The sequence below is a fragment of the Prionailurus bengalensis genome, chromosome D3 (genome assembly GCF_016509475.1).
Source record: "Prionailurus bengalensis isolate Pbe53 chromosome D3, Fcat_Pben_1.1_paternal_pri, whole genome shotgun sequence".
Classification (NCBI taxonomy): Eukaryota; Metazoa; Chordata; class Mammalia; order Carnivora; family Felidae; genus Prionailurus; species Prionailurus bengalensis.
Genome location: NC_057356.1, coordinates 18,886,653 through 18,904,870, shown reverse-complemented (window position 1 = coordinate 18,904,870; position 18,218 = coordinate 18,886,653). Strand labels below are relative to the sequence as shown.

Below are 18,218 nucleotides of genomic sequence, written 5' to 3'. Positions count from 1 at the left end.
TCATGGGGAGAGATCCAGCAATCCCACTTCTGGGCATATATTCAAATGAAATGGAAACAGGATATGAAAGAAATATTTGCGCGCCCACGTTGATGGCAGCATTATTCACAACAGCCAAGATGCGGAAACAACTATTCGAGGGATGAATGGATAAAGAACATGTGTACAGACACAATGAAATACTATTCAGCCACGAGAAAGAAGGAAATCCTGCCATTTGTGACAACCTGAATGAACCTTGAGGGCATTGTGCTGAGCGAGGTAAGTCAGACAGAGAAAGAAAGACAAATATGGTATCACCACACTTCTATGCAAAATCTAAAAGAAGCCAAACTCACAGAAACTAAGTAGAATAGTGGTTACCAGGGCCTGCGGGTGGGAAAACTGGAAAGATATGTAAGGGTACATACTTGCAACTAGGAGAGAAATAAGTTGTGGAGATCTATCACAACATAATTACTGTTAGTCAACAACATTAGTTGTCAACAATATAGTCAACAACTGTATTACAATTTCAAAGTTGCTGAGAAACTAGATCTTAATTGTTCTCCCCACAAAAAAGAAACAATTAGGTGACATAATAGAGGTGTTAGTTCATATATAATATGTAATATGTATATATGCATATATATATGCAATATATAAATGTATCAAATCACCATGTTGCACACCTTAAACTTCCACAGTGCTATAGGTCAATTATATCTCAGTAAGACATAGGTAGGTAGGTAGGTAGGTAGGTAGAGAAAATGGTGGGGAGGCTAGAGCCCTCCAGGGCCCTTGCAAGTTGCCACCCCTAGACACACCTCTGAGCCTTGATCATAGGCCTATTCCTTGCTACCCAGGAATCCCCCTAGAGCCTGCCACCTGGCTGCTCAGATGGTGTCTGTGTCATCTTCTAAAGCAAGTCCAACTGAAAAATGCACCTGCAGGAACACGAGGTTTTCTACATAGTAAGGAAGATTTCTGCAAAGAAAGGAAATGTTGGTAATAATGATCTTTAACAGAGAAAAAAGTTTTTTAATTTTTTTATTTCATTTTATTTTTTTTAGAGAGAGCACACTCAAGTGGGGGGAGAGCAGCAGAGAGAGAGAGAGAGAGAGAGAGAGAGAGAATCTTAAGCAGGCTCCACACTCTGCGCGGAGCGACATGGGGCTCAATCCATGACCCTGGGATCATGACCTGAGCCGAAATCAAGAGTTAGACGCTCGACTGACTGAGCCACCCAGGCGCCCCTCACTGGCAAAAAAAAAAAAAATTAAGGAAGGATGAGAACTTCAGATTTCAGTGGTGAAGTTTGAAAAAATAGCTAGACACTCAGATGAGGCAACAGTTAGTTACCCAATGCCCACTTTCCACTGACCTCAGTCAGCACCCCAGAGGAGCTGGGCAGGATCCTATCTAGGGCTCAGCCTCAATCTTGAAGGTTCAAAACCTACTTCGGTCCATATTCAGGATTAATCCTTTTCTTTGGGTCTGACTCACGTAACCTATCTCACAAGAGACTGATGGATTTATGATTCTATAGAAAAAGAGACAAAGGCTATTTATTTATTTGTGTTTTATTTATTTTTGAGAGAGAGAGAGAATGAGCCGGGGAGGGGCAGAGAGAGACACAGAATCTGAAGCAGGCTCCGAGCTCCCAGCTGTCAGCACAGAGACTGATGCGGGGCTCGAACTCATGAACTCCACCATTAAGTATGATGTTAGCTGTGAGTTTTTCATAGACGCCCTTTATCAGGCTGAGGGAATTCCCTTCCGTTATTTGTTGGGTTATTTTATCCTGAAAGGGTGTTGGATTTCATCAAATGCTTTTTTCTGCATCTATCAAGATAATCATGTGATAATCATGTGATTTTTTTCTTTATTTTGTTAGTATGATGTGTCATAATGATTGATTTTCACTTTTTTTTTTTGTTTTATTTTTAAGTAGGCTTCATGCCCAGCATGAAGCCCAATGCAGGGCTTGAACTCGAGACCCTGAGCTTAAGACCTGAGCTGAGATCAAGAGTCAGATGCTTAACCGAGTCACCCAGGTGCCCTGATTGATTCTCATATATTGAATCATCTTTGCATTCCTGCTCATGATATACAATCCTTTTAATATGCTGTGGATATGATTTGCTGGTATTTTGTTGAGAATTTTAATGCCTACATTTATAAGGAATATTGTGACATAGTTTTTTATTTTCTCATGTTCTTTTTCCTGTTTGGATCTCGGGGTCATCCTGGCTTCATAGTGTAGTAGCACTCCACCCAGTCTTAAGGGTTCACTTGCTTCAAGCTTACGCACTCCTTGTTTGTGACTTAAATCCCTTGATCTGTAGCAGAACTCATTTCCTTGAGATTTGAACGCCACTGGCCTTGAGGAGTGAAGGACCAAACTTACCCGAAAGATAAGGATTGACTACATCCCAAAATAGCTGCCAGTGATGCCAGCAAGTCTGTTCAGGGTCACGTCCACATAGCACTAGCTGCCTGGACACCTACATCTCCCCCATGTAACCCCACTCCCTTTTCCTGTGCCTTCCCAATTAAAACCCTCTGGCTTCACCTGGACGAGGAAGATTATCTTAGCGACATTTATCCACCATCTTCTCAGGTTTCCAGCTTCCTGAATAAAGCAAACTTTCCTTTCCCCCCCATCATTTGTCTCTCAAGTATTGATTTTCAAGCCTCAAGCAACAAAATGTGAATTTGGAACTGGTTCTCTGATAACAATGGAATCAAGTGGGAAATGTTTCCTCCTCTTCTATTTTCTGAAAGAGTTTGTAAAGGCTTAGTGTTAATTCTTTTTATGCTGTTAAGATTTTATTTTATTTTATTTTTTTAAGTTTCTTTATTTACACTGAGAGAGAGAGAGAGAGAGCAAACTGGAGAGGGGCAGAGAGATGGAGAGAGATTAAATCCCACATAGGCTCCACACTGCCAGTGCAGAGCCCAGTGGGGGTCTTGAACTCACAAACCGTGAGATCATGACCTGAGCTGAAATCTCAAGTTCGAAGCTTAACCGACTGAGCCACCCAGGCACCCCTAAGATTTTATTTTTAAACAGCCTCTACACCCAACATGGGGCCAGATCTCACAACTTCAAGTTCAAGAGTTGTATGCTCCACTGACTGAGCCAGCCAAGTGCCCCATTTGGTGTTAATTCCTTAAGCATTTGATAGAATTCACCCCTGAAACTTTCTGATCTTAGGCTTTTCTTTGTAGGAAGGTTTTTTTTATTATTATTTTTACTATTTCAATCTCTTTACTTGCCATAAGTTTATTCAGACTTTCTATTCTTGAGTCCATTTTGGTGGATAATGTGTTCTAGGAATTTTCCCATCTCATCCAGGTTGTCTAACTTATTCTCATACAATCGTTCCTAGCATTTTCTTTACAATCCTTTATACTTATGTAAGATGAGTAGTGATGTACCCACTTTTATTCCTCATCTGAGTAGTTCAAGTCTTATATTTTTCTTGTTCATCATAGCTGCTAAAGATTTGTCAAGTTTGTTGATCTTTTCAAAAATCCAATTTTGGGGGTGCCTGGGTGGCTCAGTCAGTTAAGCAGACGACTTCGACTTACGTCATGATCTCACGGTTCATGAGTTTGAGCCCCACATTGGGCTTTGTGCCGACAGCTCAGAGCTTGGAGTCTGCTTCAGATTCTGTGTTTCCATCTCCCTCTGCCCCTTCCTTGCTCACGCTCTGTCTGTCTGTCTGTCTCTCTCTGTCTTTCAAAAATAAATTTAAAAAAATTTTTAATCCAATTTTGGGGGGCACCTGGATGGCTCAGTCAGTTAAGCATCTTGATTTGGGCTCAGGTTGGTAGTTCCCAGCCCCAGGCGGGCTCTGTGCTGAGATTGGGATTCTCTCTCTGTCCCTCTCCCACATGGGTACACATGCACAATTGCACATGCACTCTCTCTCTCAAAATAAACATTTTTTTAAAAATCCAATTTTTTTGTTTCATTGATTTTCTGTCTTGTTTTTCTCTTTTTAAAGGGTTTTATTTACTTTATTTTATTTTATTTTTTTTATTTGAGAGTGAGAGATAGCACCGGCAGGGGAGAGAAACAGAGGGAGAGAGAGAGAATCCCCACCCTCAGCAAAGAGCCCAACTCGGGGCTTGGTCCCACGACCCTGGGAGCATGGCCTGAGCTGAAATCAAGAGTCTGACACTCTGGGGCACCTGGGTGGCTCAGTCAGTTAAGTGTCCAACTCTTGATCTCAGCTCAGGCCTTGATCTCAGAGTCATGAGTTCAAGCCCCACATTGGCTTCTGTGCTGGGTGTGGAGCCTACTTTAAAAAACAAAAGAGAGAATGTATTGTTTAATTTCCAGATATTTGTGAACTTTCTAGTTTTCCTTCTGTTATTTTCTTTTTTTAGTTCATTTTTAGTTCATTTTTTCTTTATTTTTGAAGGAAAGAGAGAGAGGGAGGGAGGAGCAGAGAGAGAGAGAGGGAGACAGAGAATCCCAAGCAGGCTCCTTGGTGAGGAACCGATGTGGGGCTCAACCTCACGAGCCATGAGATCATGACCTGAGCCAAAATCAAGAATTGAATGCTTAACTGACTGAGCCATCCAGGTGCCTCTCCTATTATTTTCTAATTTCACTCCATTGTGTTCCCAAGAATATACATGATATGACTTCAATCTGTTTAAATTCATGGAGATTTATTTTGTGACCTGACATATGGTCTATCCTGGAGAATATTCCATGTGTGCTTGAGAAGCATGTGTGTTCTGGGGCACCTGGCTGGCTCAGGTGGAAGAGCATGCAACTCTTGATCTAGAGGTGATGAGTTCCAGCCCCACAATGGGCGTAGAGATTACTAAAAAAAATAAACTTAAAAAAAACAAAAAGAGTGTGTATTCTGTGATTGTTGGTGGAGTGTTCTGTATATATATCTGGTAGGTCCATTGGTTTATAGCATCGTTCAAGTCCTCTATTTCCTTGATGATTTTCTGTCCTACTGTTTTATCCATTATTGAAAGTGGGGTATTGAAGTCATCAACTATTATTGACAATTGAATCATGTTTATTTTTTAAGTTATATTAAATCCAGTTTTTTGTTTGTTTGTTTGTTTGTTTTTAGGTAAGCTCTATGCCCAACTTGGGGCTCGAATTCACCACCCTAAGATTGTTGCATCCACACGACTCCTGAAACAGAATACTATGGGCACCAATGACAGTCACAACAAAGTTTATTGCAATGAGAGGCAAGGCCAACTGATCAAGACCGACACTCTTGACCCAAGTGCGGTCTCAAACAGCCGGGGTACAGAGTTTTTATAGCCGACCACATGGTCTTATCATCATCTGGGAACAGAACAAAGAAATAGTTCCCAGATGGGGGTGGAAACAGTTCAGACATGCCCTGCCCCACTCCAATCAAACACTAATCCAGTTGATTTTCCTTGAACTTTTGTTCCCTTGATTGATAGGCCAAGGCTGTCATCTCTTAGTCTACGGTGTTAAAGCTGTTATTTCTTAAGGCTACAGGTTAGCCCTACACTACAGTTTAACCCTTACAAGATCAAGAGTCACATGCTCTACCAACTGAGCCAGCAGGGCACCCTTAATCATATTTAACCTTCAGCTTTTAAACTCTTTTTGGAACCTGGGAGGACCCATCACCGCCACCTTCTCCCACACGAGAACTTATGCTCACACCAACTGTCCCAGGCCCAGCAACCATGGTGGTTGTGACAGTACTTTATTAGGTGAAGAAGTGGAATTGTTTTCAACATCTCCCCTAAGGAAAGAAGCTCGAAGGCCTGGGCCAGCCAGGTCCTGCAGGATGGGCTGCTTCTACTTGAACTTCTGCAGCAACTCACAGATCCTCTCCTTGACCATTGGATCCAATGTTGAACTGTCCCACTCGGCCAACCTCATCAGCCGGTCATGGGCCTCCCCAAAGAGGCTAGGGCCAATGGCCAGCTCCACCCTCATGCGCCACTCAGCAATCTTGGAGCTATTGAGGAAGACATTATAGTTGCCTCCCATGGGCTGTAGATACACAAAGAGGAAGAGATGGTCAGCCAGGGGACCAGCCCTACCTACGTCCCCTCCTACAGCCTCAGGGTGTCTCCCTATCTGCCGCTGCAAAGAGTGAGTCTGTGACCCATCCCACTCCCAGGCCTGAGCAAGGGGTCATACCCTATGTGATATATGTGGGGTGGGGGCTGGAAGGTCAGAATCTCCAGGTTCTCCACTGGTCTTGCTCCAAGGTTCCTGAACCCCTCTCTGAGGTGACTCCTGGCCCAGATGACTCCTACTTTTTAGTGTGAAACCTCCCATGGGCCCTGCCTTCTACCAGGGAAATCCCTTATTCTCAGATGAGAGTGGGAAGAATTCACACATTGAATTTCCTCCACACTGAACCTTCCTCTGTGATCAGGCGCAGGGCCTGGAATGGGAGACCCAGCAGGTAGTCTAAGAAACATGCACGCAAAAAGCTTGGGGGCTCCAAAATGGGGTGGGGTGGGTGAAATGTAAGGGGTAGGGTTTGAAATGTAGGGGACTACACCACCTGAGACAGAAAAACTGAAATGGTTTTCTCTGGTGCTGATCTGCCCTGCACACTGACCATGGACTAAAGCGGACATTTTGCATACTGGCCAGAAATTGCGTTGGCCTCTCAAGACATTGGCCGGGGTCTCAACTGGCCACCCTGCATACCAGCTAGGGCAGAACTAGCCACCCTCCCCTGCATGTAGAAACCACATAACTGTCCCACACCCAGGTGGACCCCCAAAAACACCGTGGATGCCCCTCCGACCCAGAACCAGGGAGCTTCCTTGTATAGCTAGATGTCTGGTGCTCTAGAAAAGAGGCATTCATCCAGAAGGACACTTTGGAGGCCTCTGGACACTTCCTGGAGGGTCCGGCAGGAGGCGGAGGCATCCAGGACCCTGGCTGACTAACTGAGAAATGTTGTGTTCTTCTCCCTGTCCCAGGCCTGCCTTCCAGCTCCTGCTCATGCTGAAAAAGCATTGTGAAGCATGGATAATCGTGACCCTCCTTGGTTCAAAATCTCCTGTGCTTCCGGTTACCCCTGGGACAGGTCTAGGCACCTGACTCCCAGAATCCCTCTCCCTCCAGCAGCCTATCCTCACACTATGGCCCGAGTGGTCACAGAGGAGTCCTACCTCTGCCCAGGCTGTGTCCCTACCCCACTGCACACCTGCATCATCTCCACCAGGGCCACCACGTCAGCCAGTGAGATGTGGTCCCCGGCAATGAACATCTTGTCCTGCAGAAACTTCTCCTCAAAGAGCTGCATGCTGTTCTTCACCTCTGCCAGCATCTGTTCCACCTTCTCATCTGGAACCTCCTCACCAGTGATCATTGGGATCAGCATCTGGCCGGGGTGGGGGAGAGGAGGGAAGAGGAGGTTGCACCCTAGTCCCATCTGACCCTCCAATCTTCAGCATCCTTGTCTGCTAGAGAGGTGTGGGACAGAACCAAGGATGTAAAGCAAGTTCACCTCTTTTAGCAGTTCTGGTTGGTAGAAGTTACCTGGGGCCATTGTCCAGAAGGATTTTGAGATCCTAGCAGGATGGAATCCTGTGATTGATTAGTGATGTCTGTCACAGGCATGAGATAAGAAGTAAGGGTACATATACATACATTGGCTAGTCGTCATCTTCAAATTTGGTGGTCTCTCTGGGCCCTTTGACTGTGATGTTTTCTAGTTCAGAATGAAATTTCTTGAATCTTATCCAGTCTTGAGTAATATCAGCCCCTCCTGGGTACCCTTCCCCTTGTCTTTATAAGGCTTTTTCATACCCAATGGTTCATTCCACACTCCCATCAGCTCTGTAAGGCAGGCAGGAGAGGGAGCTGAGGAAATGATGCTCAGGAAGGGAGGGAGACTTGCTTGAACTCACTGGTGGTCAGCCTGGCCTTGACCCCACTCACCTTGATCCAGAGGATCCTGCTCATGGGCATCTGAATGGCAGTGTGCTGCCAGGCCATGAACTCATCCACGCGGGCACGTGTGTGCAGGTCTGGTGGGTACCAGTGTGAGGGTGTGCTGTACTTGCGGCACAGGTAGAAAAGGATGGCCACGCTGCAGAAAGGAAAAGTCGGGGGGCACTGCTCTTGCCTTCCTCAACATTGTTACACCCACCACCCCAGCGTGGCCGGGGCTCAGTGTGGGGCTTCCAGCCACAGGCAGGTGCTAGGCACTGACATTCTTCTGGGGGGAGGATGAGCCCAAAGGGTGCCAGGAAAGGCAGTCAGTCCGCCAGTCAGCGAATGCCCGAAGGGAGACCAGCAGCGTGAATGGGATCTGATGGATGGCATGAGGAAGGGCAGTCTAGATGGAAAACAACATGTATGGGAATTCAGGGGTAAGAGGTAGCCACACTCTGTCTATGTCTCTCAAAAAATAAATAAACATTTAAATATAAATAAATAAATAAATAAATAAATAAAAGAGGGGTGCATGGGTGCCTCAGTTGGTTGAGTATCTGACTTCAGCCCAGGTCATGATCGCACAGTTCGTGAGTTCAAGCCCCCAGGATCCCAGCTGACAGTGCAAAGTCCACTTCAGAGCCTCTATACACCCCCCTCCCTGTCCCTCTCTTGCTTGTGCTATCTCTCAAAAATAAACAAACATTAAAATATATATATTTTAAAAAGGAGGGGGGCGTCTGGGTGGCTCATTCAGTTAAGTGTCAGACTTCAGCTCAGGTCATAATCTCACGGTTCGTGAGTTCAAGCCCCATGTCAGGCTCTGTGCTGACAGCTCAGAGACTGGAGCCTGTTTCAGATTCTGTGTCTCCCTCTCTCTGCAACTCCTCCGCTCTCTCTCTCTCTCTCTCTCTCTCTCTCAAAAATCAATAAAATTTTAAAAAATTAAAAGAAAATAAAAAATAAAAAAATATAGTTGCTAAGAGAGTAGGTGTTAAAAGTTCTTATCATAAGGGAAAAAAATCTACAACTATATGTGATGACAGAGGTCAACTAGAACTTACCATGGTGATCATCAGTTCACAATATATACATAAACTGAATCATTATGTTGTACACCTGAAACTAATATAATGTTGTATGTCAATTGTATCTCAATTTAAAAAAAAAAAAGAGGGGTGCCTGGGTGGCTCAGTCAGTTGAGCGTCTGACTCTTGATTTCGGCTCAGGTCATGATCTCACAGTTTGTGGGTTCAAGCCTTGTGGGCTCTGTGCTGACAGTGCAGATCCTGCTTGGGATTCCCTCTCTCTCTCTCTGCCCCTCCTGTGTTCTCTCTCTCTCTCTCTCTCTCTCTCTCAAAACAAACTTAAAAAAAAAACAACAACAAGATCTGGTACTTGGGTGGAGGGGTTCTGAGGAGGACAGGGGCCACAGGGGTACAGGGAGGGTACAGACTGGAGGCACAGTTTGGAGGGAATGGTCTTCCTCTTGGCTGGTGGAGGGCAGGAAGGGAGGAACTCAGAATGGACACATGTGTTTGAGGTGTCTAGAACATCTGGGGTCCCAGAGAGTTCTGAGTCAGAGTCTGATATGACATCAAAGTCCAAGAAGCAGGAGCCTGCCCCCCTGTGCCCCCGCAGCCCACCACAGAGTCAGCAGGTAAGAAGGGAGCAGAGGTGGGAGGGGGGAGAAGGGAAGGAGCAGCCTGAGAGGGAGGCCCCAGAGGTACAACTGTCTAAGAAGGCGGGAAACATCAAGAAGGGAAATCCTAAATCCTGAATCATCTCAGTTGATCTCACAATAACCCTGTAAGGTGGGTCCCAGTATGCTTACATTTGAGGAAATTGAGGCTCAAAGGTAACAAGGAACTGGCCAAAGACACATAGCCTGAGGCTACCAGAACCCGGGAGAGAAGCTTTTCCAGCTCCTTCACAGGGGTTTTGACGTCTAGCCTCTAGGAATGCAATACATTTCTGTTCTAAGTCATTTAGTCAGTGGTAGTTTTTTACAACAGCCCTAGGAAAATCATCCAGGACTGGGGCCACCCAAGGTCTATGGTCCACCTGGAAGATACACTTGACAATTATGAGACCGCCTCTGAAGCTGTCTGAGAAACAATAAACCCCTGAATCTCACCAAACCTCTACTTTCAATGACCAATTTACAGGAAATGAAGGGACAGAAAAACCATGTTAACATGACACCTTGAGAACACGATCAGCAAAACTTAGACTGTGGGAAACTCCTCAGGACAAAGGATTCTGTTTCTTCAACCATAACGAAAATGTAAAGGCAGGGGCACCTGTGTGGCTCTGTCGGTTAAGCATCTGCCTTTGGCTCAGGTCATGCTCTCACGGTTTGTGGGTTTGAGCCCCACCCTGGGCTCTCGGTTATCAGCTGTCAGCATGGAGCCTGCTTGGGGTCCTCTGTTGCGCTCTCTCTCTACCCCTCCCCTACTTGTGCTCTCTCTCTCTCTCAAAAATAAATAAACATTTTTTAAAAAGTATATTAAAAATGCAAAGGCAAAAGGTGGGGCATGGAGGGAACTATAGGCAGACCACAAGCTGCCATACTTGTAGTTTATTTGGAGCTGGATTCAAATGCACAAGCCACAAAGAAAATATTTTGGGGATTTTTTTTTTTATGAGCCCTCATCTTTTATCTGGCAGGTAGGGGAATAGAGGGGAATAGAGTGGTTTGGTTACAGGTGATGCAAAATGGGCTCCCCACGTGGACCACTGTTGGAATTGTGTGATGGGTATCCTGTGGAGGTCTTCATATCCCTCATTAGTTAGTATTCATTCTACTTTGGTGTACATATAAAATTTTTCACAGTAAATAAAAAATAAGTACTAGTAGGTCGGCTCCACATGAATGTCCCAGGAGGAGCAGAGACAGATGGGAGCAGGGGTGGGCAAGGAAGACTTACCTTTCAGATAAGACAAATTTTCCATCTTTGAGGCTGGGTACCTTCTTCAGGGGGTTGATCTTTATGTATTCCTTGCTGTGGTGGTGACCTGGGAGGGATAGGAAATGTCTGAGGGTGCTGGGACTCTAGGAAAGAGAGGCCCAGGTCTCCCAGAGGCAGATGCCTTTCTCCCCCTTTTCTCTAGAAGGAGAAACAAGCCCAGAGGAACACCATCCATGGCTCACTTCAGGTCAAAGGGCAAGTCAGTGGCAGAATCGGGATTAGGATCAAGACTCCTGCCCCCATCCCAGGCTCAGTGACCAGGACAACCCATTGGCTTACAGAAGTTGGAGGCCTCCAACCCCCACTCCCAACTCGGCCTGAAGCCATAGCCTGTGAATCAGCAGCAGCCCTAGAAGCCTGGATCCCACCCCCACTCCTTCAGCCCCAGCCCCAGCACACAGCTGGAATCCAAAAGGGAGCCTCTCATATACAACCAATCTATCAGAAGACTTGTTTTGTTGTGGTGGGTTTTGTTTTGTTTTGTTGTTAAGTAAGCTCTCCGCTGCACAAGGGCTTGAACTCATGACCAGCCCCAGAGATCAAGAGTCCACAAATTCTAGCAACTGAGCCAGCCAGGCACCCTGATCTATTGCGAGTTTTAACTCTTCCTCAACCAGCTGCCTCGGTCAGAAAACATTTCTGGGGCTGGATTCACACCTCATTTCGGAGCACCTGGCCTCCTCCTCTATGTTCTAGAGGCTTCTGCCTCTGCAACGTGAGCTTTTAAGAACCTCCTCCATGCTTGGGGTAATGTTGGAGACCAGTGCTCTGCACCTCACCCCGGGCCTGTGTCACCCTGAGCAGGTGTGAACGTGGAGGGAGAATGAGTGTGGCCTGAAGAGGTAGTGTTGACTCAGATTTGGATGACCACACACTTCTGCGACCTTTGCCAGCTCATCTGATGTGCTGCAGCTAACGAGATACTGCAAGGAAAAGCCAAGGGCTCTAGATGGGAGACCAGGGGATGCCTGGCACTCTTGCTTCCACTTTATCTTATAAGAGCCTGTTCATAGGGCTCCTGGGTGGCTCGGTCAGTTAAGCGTCCAGCTCTTGGGTTTCAGCTCAGGTCATGATCTCACAGTTTTGTGGGTCCGAGCTCCACATCGGGCTCCACGCTGGCAGTGTAGAGCCTGCTTGGGATTCTCTCTCACACTCTCTCTCTCTGCCCCTCCCCCACTCACACTGTCTCTGTCTCTCTCAAAATAAATAAATAAAGTTAAAAAAAAAAAAAAAGAGCCTCTTCATCATAGCAGGGCAGAATTAGTCACAGGGCCGGACAGCCTACGATTCCCTTGGAAAGTCTGGACTTTAAGGTGGGGAGTCACCTCTGTGTCTCCGCTTCTCAGAGACGCTCTGACCTTGCGTACTGCCTCCCTGCCAAGGCCAGACCTATGCCGGGCAGCATGGGGTGCCTACCTTTTAGCAGATCCACAAACTGGAAGTCAAAGGGGATGTTGTTCTTCCTAGCGAAGATATAGACAGCGCGGCAGGATGCTGACAGCAGGTCCAGATAGAGCTCCAGACCCATGCTGAGACACGTGTTGGGCACCCCCACCAGCCACAGCCGGCAGGTTCTGAACCTGAGCCTATATGCGGCCTGAGCCCCTGGGCCTGGCTCTGTGCCCGTCGGCCCTCTCCAACCCAGGCCTAGGACCCCGCATTCTGGAACTTCTTGTTTCACTTGGTGTTGTCATGAGGCCAGGAAGCCCGGAATTCTCACAGCAGCAAGAATTCTCGGGAGACTCAGGAGTAGACAAGGGAGAGGACCCTGGCTCAGGGGCAGGAGGTGGGGGCCACCTGCAACCCCGCCCTTCCCCCTCCCTCTTGGCACATGTGTGTGCCCGTGGCCCATGTCGGAGAAGGACTTACACGCGGGAATTGTGAGGGCCAGAACTTTATTGTAGAATGTAACCCAAGGGCCTCTGCTGGGTCCAGAACGAGGATGGGGCAATAGGAAGTAACCATGGAAGGTTTCAGAAGCAAGGATTGGGGGTATGCATAGGTCAGTCTAGCCTGAACTATGGTTAGAAAATGTTGAGAGAAAGACAAACAGGATCCTAGGGAGCAGTCAGGGCACCGGGGACAACGCCACAGGAGTATCTAGGGTCAGCCAGCGAAGCTGTGCCATGGAGAGAACCCCAGAAACTTCTGGTCTGGCTTGGGACTGGCAGTGGCCAGTGGAGTTCAGCAGCTGGCAACTCAGGAAGGTAACTAGAAGCCCACGAGAGGCCTGAGTGCTGCTGCCTCTAGGCTGCATCATCTCGGGAGATCTCTTGTCCCTCCAGATTCTGCTCAGAAGCGGGGAGACCCCACTGGGTAAGGCAGAGGAAGCTGGAGACAAGTAGATGTCACACAGCATGTTTATTGTGGGTGGGAGAGTGCAGGGGAATGGGCTGGGCCACATCCCTCTCAACTGAGCCGCTCCTGCAGCCGATGCACCAGCTCCTGTGCCAGCCGGGGGTCCTGCTGGGCGTCTCTGGGGTCCCGCGGCTGTAGCACAAGCTTGTGCGCATCTTGGACAAGCTCAGGGCCCAGGGCAGCCTCTACTCGGGCTCGCCAGGCTGCCAGCCGGGGCCAGTCTCGGAAGAGGTCGCAGCCAACAGCAGTGGGCTGGGGAGACAGGGTAGCCAGAGCAGGGGACTCAGACCAGTGCCCAGAGTGCCCCCAGAGGGCAAACAGGCAGGAGAAGCTTACCTGCATCAGCTCCGTGAATGCCATCAGATCTGCTAGGGAGACCTGCTCGGTAGCCAGGAAGGGTTTGGCCGCTAGGACCTCCTGATCCAGGTGCTGCAGGGCTGGTTTCAGCTTCCCCAACAGCCGGTCTAGGCGCACGGTGTCCACAGGCTGCCCCGAGAAGTGGGGCAGGAGGGACTGGGCCAGGGGGAATGGAGGCAGCTTATCCTGGGTTCCTCCAAACATCCTCAACCACCTCTCCACCCCTCCCTGGCCACCATCCATTAGTGATACCCCCTGGGGCACTGTATTCAGAAGGATTCTGAGGATTCATTTAGACTCGGGAAAGAATGCCGTGATCAACTACAGATGTCTACCCGGGACAGTGGATAGAGGGCTGTATATGTGCCCGTGGGTCCTTTCCAGCACTGGGGGTTCTCACTGCTGCCCAAGCCTGCATAATGGGGTGGGGAGGCTCACCTTACACAGGTAGACATTGGTGGCAGGCAGCTGGATGGCCGTGTGCTGCCACGCCAGGTACTCGTCGACTCGGGCGCGGGCCTGCAGGTCAGGTGGATACCAGTATGGTGCCGTCTGGTACTTGCGGCTCAAGTATAAAAGGATGGCCACACTGCAAACAGGGGGTGTCAGAGAGTCCCCCACCCCTCAGGGCTAGGCAGCTTCATCTCTCACAAACAGGGTGATTTGACTGGATTTCTGTCCAACGCCACCTCCGGGGGAGGCCAACCCCACTCCCACATCCCCACCACGGGCCATCTTTTCTCCACCAAACTGCTCCATTCCTCACGCGCTCCCCGTGGACCCATATTTCCACCTCCCCTCCCCCCGACTACTAACCCAGCCAGCCCTCTGCCTCCAGACCCACCTCTCTGGCATCCGGGTCCTACTGAGCAGAAGGGAGGCAGACCTGCCATGGACATCCTGCCCAAGGGATCTCCAAGTTCCCTCCCAGGCCAGTGCTCCCTAGCAGCCAGGGTCCGGGGGAGGGGATCGAGGAGAACCCCTTTCTTGATCCTCCCTGGGCTCCCGGCACACAATTTCCAAACCAAATAATAAAAATGTAATGGCAACTAGAAAACATTTTATAGAAAAAGGTGGTGCCCAGTTTCCATTCTCAGGCAGGTCCTGGGAGGGATTATATTACTACTCCATTTTATAGGGGAGAAACATGGGACACGAAGTTCTGTGGCCCCTCCGTGGCCGAGATCGAGGATATGGGGATCTGGGATTCAGAGCCCAATGCAAATCTGGGGCTGCCTAGCTCCTGGCTCCTGTGACTTGAAAGCCAGGTTCGGGACTCCTGGGGAGGGTTAACCTCAAGCTTGGATCTTCCCCAGCAGAATCCAGGTTGTCCAGGCCTAACAGAGTGACCTTTGCCCAGCCCTCTATGCTGAAGCTACCAACCAGCTTTAGCCCCAAAGCAGCTCCTAGTCCAGCCCCTTGCCCCCAAGCTGGGTGAGCTATAAAAGGAGGAAGAGGGGACCGCAGCAGTCTGGAAAGATCTCCAAGTGTGGGACCATCAGCTTTCTGCCGTCCTCTCTCCACCTCCCCCAACCTCAAAGCCTCCACAGGCGCCAGGACCCCATTACCTCTCCGCCAACAGGAAGTCTCCATCCCTCAGGGCAGGCACCTTCCCCAGGGGGTTCACCTTCAAGAATTCAGGCTTCAGGTGCTCCCCTGGGGGATGCAGAGGATGGGTGGCTCAGCAAGATCTGGCTCCTGGATGCCACCCCCCATGTGGCCCAGCCTAGCCAAGACTCACCTCGTCCCAGCTCCACAGGCCGAAACTCAAAGGGAATGCCATTCTTCTTGGCGAAAATGTAAATGGCACGGCAGGGGGGCGAGTACAGGTCCAGAAACAGCTCCAGGGGCATGCCTGCCCCACCCAGTGTCCTCCCCTGCTCAACACTCTAGCCTGCTTCCCGGGAGGTTTGCTTGGCCCCTCCAAAATGGGACCCAAAGACGTCTGTTCCCCTCCCCCAAGCCTACTTCCTCTGAGCTACTAGCTCGATGCCCTGGCAAGCCTCCCCACCTCCTGGGCTGTCGGTTGAGTGGAGGCAGGGTGGGCTGTTGAATATTTGTCGCTGGTTTTTCAAAGCAGGGTCCCCAGCCTGGCCCTCCTCCTGCTTCACTGGGTGTTACAAGCCCCTGGACACCCCCAGGTCCTGCCTCTTCCCTCTGGCTGGGCCACTCCCTGATCTTTGCTTCCCGGCAGCCGGGGAGGCTTTCACAACCTTTCTGTCGAAGTAGGAGTCTCCCTGGCAGAGGCGCACTATTGGTCTTTAAGGCCTTTTATGTTTTTCCTCCCACTGCATCTGTGCCTCACACACAGACTCACACAAACTCACACACAGAGTCCCACACACAGAGTCTCTCTCTCCTCTCTCTCTCTCTCCCTCTCTGTCACACACTCACACACTCACACACACACACACACACACACACACACTCATGCTCATACTCACATGCCCCGCGCCCAGGCCCCTCCTCTCTCCAGTCTGAGTAACTGTCCTGAAATCCTGACGTTGTAAAGGCATCTCTCTCTTGACTGTCCTCCTCCGGTGCCCCCCACCCCCTGGGGCTCAGACCAGCCCCCTGGAGTCTTCCCTCTCCTTATCCACACCTGTTCCCTCCGGCCTCACCAGCTTCCTCACCAGCCCTTCTACTTCCATCCCAGGGCCCGCTGTCCTGGTCCACACAGCACCAGAGGGGATTTCTCAAGTCCAAATCTGATCCCATGCTCTCAAGCGCCTTCAGCCCTGCAGTGCTCCCTCTCCCCACACTCCCCAACCCTGTCCATTTGCCTCTCAGCCTTCCTCTTGGACTGTCCCGTGCACTTCTCTTCTGTCAGAACCCAAGTCTTGAGACACTGAGGGTGAGGTTGTGGGGCAGGGCCTCCATGAACCCAGAAAACAGCCATGGGTGGGTTGGGAGCTGGGGCCTGGCATCCACACTGGCCCTGGCCGGTGGGGTGACTCGCGGAGCAGGTAGCAAGCCAGAGTAGCCCCCTGGGAACTGAGCCATGGTCTCCCAGGAAGCCGCCCCCAGCCTCATTCTGGGACCTGAGGAGGTCAGAGCCACTGACCATGCAAGGGAACTCTAATGCCTTCCCCACTGTTTTCATAGGAACTGAAGTCTGACAGGCAGGACTTTTAGGGACACATTGCACCCCTTACAAACACATATACTCACAGGACATGTGGCTCGGGCAGAGCTGACCCCACCCTTAGTTTTAAGGATAGTTCATGGCCCAACCCAGCCAGTGAAGACCCTGTATCCCTTGACCACTCTGATTGGATCAGGCAGGGTCCTAGGGCTGTGATAGGAGTTCCTGGGAAGGAAGGACTGGGAACAGGCCCAAGGCTGACCCCTGCTGAAGTGCATTGTCATTCCCAATGCACTGTCTGGGAAAGCGACTGTCTGCAGAAGGAACACAGCTGGCTCAGATTCTTCCCTGGTGGAGGAGGACAAGGGCTGGGCAGCCTCCAGGAGCCAGGCTGTCCAGAGCCAGCCATCCTGGAGCCCAGGCAGAAGGGATTGAAGCCAGGCAGGCCCAGCAAAGCCAGCAGCCATCCAGCAAGTCTGTAGATGGGAGGCTGGGCTCAGACTTGGCATGTCCAGAGCCATCAGGGAGCCCTGGGTCCAACACCCTGGGACCTGTAACCCAACCCTGCACAGAAAACCCCAACTGGGTTTACCATATCGGATAGGGGTCACAGTCCTACGGTGAAGGGGAGGAGCAAGAGAAGGGAGGAATAGACAGAGAGTAACCTGGAAGCAAGGTGGGGAGACAGAGATAGGGAGGAGGGCAGCAAGGGACTCTCATTCACTCATTCATTACTCATTTGCTCATTCATTCGCTCATCCAACAAAGAGACTCAGACAAACCAAAAGGCCAAGGATAGGTGACCAGAGAGGAGTCTTTCTTATATCTCCCAGCCTTCTAAGCAGACCTATGATGTAACTCTGGTGGGGCCCCTGGGAGGGATTGACCACCTGCCCCCCCCCCCCCCCGATCTTCAGGATGGGGCTGTGGTCCTGGCACAACCCTGTACCCAGGAGAGCCTCCATTAACTCCTGCTATGCCACCAGCCATGACCACTCTTCCCAGCACAACACAGCCAAGCGCCCCACATGGGTCATAGGGCTCACGGACAGGTCAGTGCTGAGGCTTTGATTCTAGGACTCCAATACAGGAGACAGGGATAGCCATGCCACTGACCCCAAGGGCAGCCACAGGACCTGAGGAAAGCCAGGGAAGGATCCCACCATCTGTCAAACAGAGATTTTGGCCCCCCTGGCCCTCTAGGCAGGGTCAGTGGAGGGAGGCTGCCTGGCTGGTCTGAGCTCATGCCTGCACCAGCAGCTCCTTCAACACCATAAAGTCAACCAGCGTCACCTGGGAACTTGAGACGAAAGCCCTGCCTCTCAGGAATTTGTCTGTCCCTGTTCCTACCCTGCTTCTCCCTGGGCACTTGCCTACAAACGAGCAGAACCAGCACGAGTCAGGTGAGTGGAGGGTGGGCTCAGTCTGCAGCCCCACCCTCCAGCACCTTGGCCTTGCCCACGCCTGTCACACTCCCTCATCACCCCTCTCACCTGGGTCCACACAGGCATGCCCAGGGGGTGTCCTGGAC

The 18,218-nt window shown here is 50.0% G+C and overlaps 2 protein-coding genes across 2 annotated transcripts; both read right to left on the bottom strand.

Annotated features, from left to right (window-relative positions):
* Positions 1-5,694: 5,694 nt before the first annotated feature.
* On the bottom strand, positions 5,695-13,111 carry LOC122470362 (glutathione S-transferase theta-4-like). The gene is made up of 5 exons (XM_043557868.1): positions 12,304-13,111; positions 10,846-10,933; positions 7,919-8,069; positions 7,182-7,358; positions 5,695-6,004 (listed from the first exon to the last, which is right to left on the bottom strand). The coding sequence occupies exons 1-5, from the start codon at positions 12,413-12,415 to the stop codon at positions 5,807-5,809; spliced, it is 726 nt and encodes a 241-aa protein (XP_043413803.1). The 5' UTR covers positions 12,416-13,111; the 3' UTR covers positions 5,695-5,806.
* A 120-nt stretch (positions 13,112-13,231) lies between these two features.
* On the bottom strand, positions 13,232-15,805 carry LOC122470361 (glutathione S-transferase theta-1-like). Its single transcript, XM_043557867.1, has 5 exons — positions 15,344-15,805; positions 15,171-15,258; positions 14,041-14,191; positions 13,582-13,758; positions 13,232-13,497 (listed from the first exon to the last, which is right to left on the bottom strand). Exons 1-5 carry the CDS (start codon positions 15,453-15,455, stop codon positions 13,297-13,299), a joined length of 729 nt encoding a protein of 242 aa, XP_043413802.1. The 5' UTR covers positions 15,456-15,805; the 3' UTR covers positions 13,232-13,296.
* Between the last annotated feature and the right edge of the window lie 2,413 nt (positions 15,806-18,218).